The sequence below is a fragment of the Parus major genome, chromosome 7, assembly GCF_001522545.3.
Source record: "Parus major isolate Abel chromosome 7, Parus_major1.1, whole genome shotgun sequence".
NCBI classification, from domain to species: domain Eukaryota; kingdom Metazoa; phylum Chordata; class Aves; order Passeriformes; family Paridae; genus Parus; species Parus major.
In genome coordinates this window covers 28,838,018-28,845,658 of record NC_031776.1, presented here as the reverse complement: position 1 = coordinate 28,845,658, position 7,641 = coordinate 28,838,018, and the positions used below count along the sequence as shown (strand labels likewise).

General features: G+C 54.6%; 1 protein-coding gene across 1 annotated transcript; it reads right to left on the bottom strand.

Moving 5' to 3' along the window:
- Nucleotides 1-719: 719 nt before the first annotated feature.
- Nucleotides 720-6,557, bottom strand: C1QL2 (complement C1q like 2). The gene is made up of 2 exons (XM_015633957.3): nt 5,760-6,557; nt 720-5,318 (listed from the first exon to the last, which is right to left on the bottom strand). The coding sequence occupies exons 1-2, from the start codon at nt 6,396-6,398 to the stop codon at nt 5,139-5,141; spliced, it is 819 nt and encodes a 272-aa protein (XP_015489443.1). The 5' UTR covers nt 6,399-6,557; the 3' UTR covers nt 720-5,138.
- Nucleotides 6,558-7,641: the final 1,084 nt, after the last annotated feature.

Sequence of the window (7,641 nt, the reverse complement as noted above, 5' to 3'; positions counted from 1 at the left end):
TGCAAAACCTTGAGACATCCTGCTGAGTGCTCTGTGGCAGGGACCAGGACACAAGAGTGGCTTGGCACCCTTCAAATTTTCACCTGAAACCACCAGCTCCCAAGACTTCAGCCTGAAATGCAGGATGAAAGAAGGGGAACTTCAGTGTATGTTCAAGCCTAAAACACCAAGTTCTACCCCAGCCTCAGCCTGCCACCTACCCAGGAGGAAATGCTCCTGTTTCCATGGCTGATCCAGGGAACAAGCCATGCCCTTTACTGGCCTCTTTGTAACTTAACAGTGAGCCAATTAACAAACTGGTCCTAAACAGAGAGGATTCAGGAGCTCAGCCCCTTTAGTCTTTAATGCCCCTGCTGCAAATGCCCCCACAACCTTCAAAAATGAAGCTCATTCAAGAGCAAGTGGGCTCAAGAAATAGTGAAGTATCTCTTCCACTGCTGCTGTGGCATCTGCTCTGTGACCAAGGGATTCGCTTCTTGAACTGGCATGGGCTTGGTATAGAGAAATGGGTCCCCATTTGCATGTCACCTGCAGTTTATAAACAATGAACTTTTTTCTGCCATTAAATGTGAAACCAGCTGAGAGCAGGCTCTCACCCAAAACTGACAGGGTGTGCACACAGTTACAATTTACCTCTCATGTCTGTAATTAATCTTCCAAGTCTCTGCATCATGTAGGCTTTCACAGTAAAAAGGACCAAACTTTTTGCAGTCTGAAAGTCAGTGGAGATTCAGTTAGTCTTTATTTTATTCTGACAGGCTTCTTTAACCCAGAGACAATACTAAGACACATGATTTTACCAGGAGTTTTTCCCAGAGTTCACCCCAATCACAAAAAGGAAAAAAGATAGCCTGTTACAAAAAAAAAAAAAAAAAAAAAGTATTTAACACAGATTTGAAATAGATATGCCATTTTGTCTCTACTGTCAAAGACCCCTTAATATAATTAGTTTGTGGCGTAAACAGAAAATGAACACATGTGCATCCACTAAAACCCATCCTCCATAATTTTTGAGTTCACAGATAAAACCTGTCCAGGCACTGTGAGCCACTGAAGGAGCCAAGCAGAGAGATAAACAAGCATTAAATCACCAAGAAAAATGTCCAGAGTGAGTTTCAAAAGCAGCAAGACAAAGACCAATGTGTGGTTCAGTGCATGTGTGTAAAGACACGAGGCACAAAAAGCAACGCTTTGCTTTCCTTACAGCAAAAGGGAAAGAGGAGAACCCAACACGGGACTGTTCTTGCTGCTGCAAGACAGGGAACCCCACTGACCCAGGCCCTGCACCACAAGAAAATGAGCATCAAGGAGGAAATCTGCAAGCTGAGATCCTGGAAAAGAGGCACCAGACCTGGCACAGGACACCTGAAACCAGCTGCTCTCACAGTTTGGATTCCTCAACTCTGTACTCTGGCTGAAGAAAACTCAGCACCAGCAGCTCACCCTCTTCACCCTAGACAAAGCAGGATTTCCTCACCCACCTCCCTAGAGACTTGCCAGGACTTTCCCAAACCAGTGAAGGTCAAGACAAAAGAAAACAAGTGGCCAGCAACAAAACTGGCTTGCAGCAGAGCAGAGTAACCTGAACACTTTCCTCCACGGAACAACCACAGACCAGGGGGGCTGGAACCCCGCCTCGGGGATCTCAGCAGGATCCCCATTTCCCCTTTCACGATGTTTGTGTGCTTCAACATCTCCCAGCTCACCTCTCCTCCAGAAATCCCTTCCACAGCCATCACTGACCAGGCTGACAGGGTAAGGGTCAAGGTGAACACTGCTAGCTGAAAGATCAGGGATTTGCTGGTGCATACCTAAATTATTTGGACGGCATGAACATCTGTCTTTTTTTTCTTTGTTTTAAATTCTGTATTATAATTTTAACTTAAGCACATGGCTGGGCTCAGAAACAGAGAGCACCTTTTGTCTAAAACTCCAATCTTCCACTCCTTTCTGGGGGCTTTCCCAATTCACGTCACACCTGATTATGTCCCAATTCTTAAAAGCATTTGCTTAACTCTTTGAGTAAATAAGACCTCTGAGGGGTCAGACCTCCAGAGCAGACACTGGCTGATGTCTGAGGTGCAGGATCATTTGGGAAGGCCAGTCTCAGAGAAAGCTGAAGCCGGCACCTTGAGTACACTTTAATTCTCCTCTTCCCACCCAAACCAGCAGACCAGAGCACCCCCCTTACGAACAACTCCTTCCCTTTGTGACATGAAATGTGCAGAACTCACAGACCATTCCCAAGGGCAGGAAGGCTCAGTTGAAGCCCAGAGGGTTACGAGGCCACCTCAGGCTGTTTGCTGGACTATGTGTGACCCTGGTCTCACCCACAGACACTGGCAGCACAGGGACCACCGTCCCCATCCGCTGCCTCTGCTTTTCTGGATAACTGCACCACTGAGCACTGAAGTTTTTCATCTCCCAATTTCTTCTCCCTGTGTTACTTCAGAAAAAAACACAACCCACACACTGAGCTACCACCGAGATGAGTGGGACAGAGGAGCCTGTCCAAGCACCGCTGCCACAGATGCTGGGCGAGAGCCATCAACCCCCCACAGAGGCAATCTCAGAAGACCCTGCAATGAGGAGAGGAAACAAAAAAGCCTGTGAGCAGCTGAGGGAGACGTTCATTCTATCGATTGTGTAAACTGTCAGTGAAGTGGCAATGAGCAATTTTTTTTTTTTGTTTCTATCCTGGGGAATAATCCAGCCTGATAATTAGTACATAAGAGATAAGTGGAAAATGAGACATCTAGCGAGGGTGGTTCAAGCCTCCTCATGACATTGATAATGTGCAGATACATAGATCACTGTCGGGGCAAACTGCCACTGTGAGCCTGTGTCTTCCCATTGCCTCATCAATCCATCATCCGCTTAGCTACTGACACCTTGGCAGGCACACACCACCAGCCCTGCATTTGAATTGAGAGGAGCAGGCTCCACCAGGGAATACAGATTTAAAAATCTAAGATTCAAATTTGTTTAAGTATTGTGAACAGCAATTCCCTTGCAAGGCATCTTCATTGCCCTTTTGCCAAGGGGGAACAGTTGGGTCTTTGTTAGAAGTACAAATTGCTTCTTAATGCAAAGGATAAAGCAGAGCCCAGGCACCTCCTTAGAATTCCTCCTGGCTCCTGCTAATGCTGCTGCATGTCAATTTTAATTTTTTGAAATTTAAACCAAGGGCTTTGTGTCTAAGCTCCATTTCATTGAAGGAGGGGGGAGGAATAGTCAAAAAGGATTACGGATCCGGTGGGAATTGAGGATCCATAGCAATTATACTTCATTTGGATGGTCTCAGACACTGGTTTTAATCATATTCCAAATAGTACAAATCGACAAGACATAAGAGATTGATAAGTGTCTAACACATGTACCTGGTTATGAACTCTGTGTCCCTAGCAGGGGATGTTGGAGGAGAGGATGGAAAAATTGCTTTCTCCCCTTGACCCTCCTCCTCTTCCAGCCAACGAGAAGACAATACCCACTGAGGATGCAGCAGGAGACAGGAGTGACTGTAAGACCTTGGTCATCATGGGGCTGCCCCAAATGGGGCTGGAGCAAGTCCATCTGACTGTGGCTCCCTTTCCTCCTGCAACATCAGGGCAGGGGCAAAGCTCCAGCCTTGGCAGAGCTGTCTCAGACCAGCTCCTGTCTCTCTTAGCTGTGATAAGAGATCTTTGCACTAAGGCTGCGAAGGGCAGAGGGCTGATGGGGAGGTAAGACCTTCAGGAGGAAAAAATGAAATGACAAGACAGTAAAATGAAAGTAAGTGCTTTTGTAAATCAATTTAGCTCTTTTAGCTTCAGCAGAGCAGTCCCAATTTAGCCAAACTCAGGAGGTTACCTACTGGGGTGATGATGAAAAATACACCTCCTCCACCAAAGGCTCAGAACCACATGCACTACTGACACACCTGTGCATTTTGAAAAAAGACCAAGTGTGGCTGGGATTTACAGAGGACCATGAGGAGAAAACCCTTCTAAATGGCCTGAATCCATCAGTCTTGAGCAAGCTATCTCACCCAGCCCATCTCAGGCACTGTGCAGACCCACCTCCAGTCAGGTGTGGTTTCCAACCCATACACACACTGCAAGTGCAAGGGTTTAGACCAACTCTCTCCCCTGCTGCCTTCTTAACATCTGTCAAGCATGTTACAGAAACACGGCTTTCCATAATCACTGATTAAACTGCTTTTCCTGTACTTCACTAACCTCTGGATCAGGTTTTAACCCAGTAAATCTGTTTAGGAGATTCACTCCACACCCCCACTTTCACCCCTTGATAACTGTGTGCCTTCTTTTCACAAAACTGCATAAAGGTGAAGCTTTTTTCCTCTCTCTCTGTATTTCTTCCCAGCCCCCTTGAACCATATTCAAGATGTAGGCAAGGAACCCCATCCTAAATTTAAAATATTACTATAAACCTAAGGGACTGAAGTGACCCCCTCCTTTACTGCCCACCCTCCTGCAGCACCACCACAGTGCTCCTTTGTAGCACTGGAAGAGACAGAAAGCAAGAAGGCATTGTCTAAAAACATAATTTAATGTGGTATTTGGGTGACTGTGGTCAATGACCAAATTCTTTTGCAGACAGAAACATGTTTGACGTTAATGACACCATCATTCACACGAGCATTGCATTGCACAGAAAGAAAAGTTTACACTTGACCCCATACAAAGCAGCAGAGGAAGAAACAGTTATGATCCAGTCCCACTTCGTGAATAGTCCATCTGAAAATTCATCATCGTCATTAATACTTATTGATGAAAAAATGTGACCTGTTCAAATTCCGTGTGTGACACAGTCCAAACTCTGGGCTCTTTCAAACCCTCCTGGAACCACTCAAGAGTTTCAAGCTGCCAAGTTCCTCATGTGACACACGAAACACTCAGGCAGACGAAGGGAGAGCGGGGGTCGGAAGAAATGGGAGAGTAAGGAAGGGGTTCACTTTGTTTCATTTCTATTTCGTTTCCACAAGGGTGAAAATAAAAACATATAAACTGATAATGAAGCTAAAGTGACCTGCGGAGACAGCGGACACCAGCAGGAACAGCAGCACGATGGGGTATGGAATTGCCAAACAGCCCCATGTGCATCAGTGGCAGGGCCAGTTGTGTCGTGTCACTTGCGTGTTAATCAGGGTATAAAAGAAAGCCAGAGAAAGTGCTGTACTTATTGTTGTTGCCTCCGTGTGCTTTGCCTCCATCCAGCTTGACGTACACTTCGTCGCCGGAGTCCAGGTGCAGCACCACGCTGTTGCTGGCATAGTCGTAGTTCTGGTCTGCGTCTTGGGCGATGGCACTGGCCCGCACCTGCCAACACAGCCGCTGGGCACATCAGCCCCCCCTGCCCTTCTTGCCTAGCATCTCTATTAGCCCCTCAAGTCACTCTTCTGCAGCCCCCCCATGAGTCTTTCACGCACCCTTTTTCTGGCCTCTCCATCAGTCCCTCAGCCCCTCTTTCTCAGCTCCTCCATCAATGCCTCGAGTCCCTCCTTCACAACCCTTCCACTACCCCCTGTCCTCCCTCCCACCCCTTTCCTCGCTTCTCCTTCTCCCCAGCCCGGCAGAAAAGTTTGCGAGCCGGGAGTTCGGAATTTGTCGCGGCTCCAGAGGCGCACCCCCGCCCCGACGGCGCGCAGGACGCTCCCGGCGGCTCTCTCCTCGGGAGCGCCCGCGGGACGGGGGCGGTGGCAGGGGGACGAGCGGGACACCCCGGGCGGGGAGGACGCGCGGGGGAGCGGCGGAACCCACCTGGCCGTTCTTGCAGAGGTCGGCCCACATGCTGGTGCCGTCGCCGCCGCGCATGAGGATGTGGTAGGTGAAGAAGTAGATGCCGCGCACCTGGCAGGTGAACTTGCCGCTGGCCGGGTCGTAGTGGTTTCCCAGGTTGGTCACCACGTCGTCGAACTTGAGGACCTCGTAGCCCTCATGGGGGCTCTTGAGCCCCACGTAGAAGGCGATGCGCGGCCCGCTGAAGGCGGCGCTCAGCCCGCCCGCCGCCTCGCCGCCCGCCGCCGCCCCGCCGCCGCTCCCTCCGCCGCCCGCGCCCGCCAGCGCCAGCCCGGGCAGCCCCGGCTTCCCCGCGTCCCCCCGCTCCCCCGGCGGGCCCCGCGGACCCGGCGGCCCCGGCTCCCCGGGCGGCCCGCGGGGGCCCGGCTTGCCCGGGCGGCCCGGCTCCCCCTTGGGTCCCTGGACGAAGGGCGGCGGGGGGTTGGCGCCCAGGTCCTGCAGGGCCTCCACGGCGGCGGTGCTGCCGGGGCCGGGCGGCCGCCCGCCGCTGTACGGGTCGCAGATCATGCGGCAGGTGCCCATCATCTCGTAGTGGGCGCCGGTGTCGGCGGGCGCTTGCAGCAGCAGCAGGGGCACGGCGACCAGCAGCGCGACGGCCATGGCCAGGGCGAGCCCGGCGGCGGCCAGCAGCCGCCTCCTCCGCTGCCAGAGCCGGGCGGCGGCGGCGAGCAGGTCCTCCTTGCCGTGCGAGGCAATGGTGGCGCGGGGGGCCGGCCGCTCCCTGCGGGGGACGGCAAGAAGAGGCGGTGAGACCCCGCCGCCGGCGCCTCCCCGCCCGGCCCCCGCCTCAGCCCGCCCGCCGGCCGGCCGGGAGCCCCGCCATGGCGAGAGCCGCCGAGAGCCGCCCCGCTCCGCTCCGAGGGGACGCGGCGCCCCGAACGCCCGGCGGGGCTGGGCGGGCGCGGGGGGCGTCGCCTCGGCGAGCGGGCGCCCGGCTCTACCCCTCGGCCCCTCGTGGGGGGACGGGCTCGCCCGCCCCCGTCGCCGCCCCGACGTGGGGGGCGCGGGCAGGGCGGACCCACCTGCGGGGGGCCGGGGCGGAGCCGCCTGGGGGGCTCCGGGGCGCCGCCGTCGTTGCGGTCCGCGGGGCGCCCGTCTGCCACCGCCCGCCCGCTCGCCGCGCCGAGCGCCGGTGGCGGCGCGGCCCCCCGGGCGGGGCGGGCGGAGGGGAGGGGAGGGGAGAGGCGGCGGGGGCGTCCCGCACGTCCCCGGGCACTCCGGCTGCGGGGGGGCACCGCGCCCGCCCCGCCGTCATCGGCGGAGTCGCTGCGGGTGCCGCTCAAACTGCGCCCCGCTGAAACCGGGACGGTCGGGGACGCATCACGTTGTCCCGTTCACCTGCCTCCTGAACTGCTTCCTCCTTGCATCTCTCCATCCCTTCTTCCCTCCATCCCTCTGCCCGCATCGGCCCCTGCGCGACGCCCGCACAGCTGTCTGCGGGAGGGGCCCGGGGAAAGCCCCGGGCAGGCAGCAGGTCACCTCAGAGCGGTCCCCGTGGCTTCCTCAGGCTCCCCGCGTCCTGCCTCGGCGGCCCAAAGACGAGCGGGACAACATCGCGGGTGCATCTTGCTCCTCGGCACATCCGAGTGTAATCACAGTCCGCTACACCCGTCCCGGTTTTCCAAAGGCAGGCAGGGCTCGCCAAGTGAAAGGGCAGCCCTAGGAAGAAATTCCTTTAGCGGAGTTCAGGTTAGGTTACAGCACGGTGTTTCTGTAGCTTCCCTGCGTAATGACGGGTCCAAATCAAGTGGGTTTTCCCCCGAGAAAACTGTGATTAATTGCCTGTGATTTTCCGAGTAAACGGTGGTAGCACAGCGGGAGCTCTGGCATCGTAAACTGCCTG

Coding starts and splice junctions, on each gene's coding strand:
- C1QL2 (XM_015633957.3), bottom strand. CDS start 6,398: ATGGCCGTCGCGCTGCTGGTCGCCGTGCCCCTGCTGCTGCTGCAAGCG. Junction 5,319..5,759: donor ACCTCTGCAAGAACGGCCAG/GTGGGTTCCGCC, acceptor CTGTGTTGGCAG/GTGCGGGCCAGTGCCATCGC.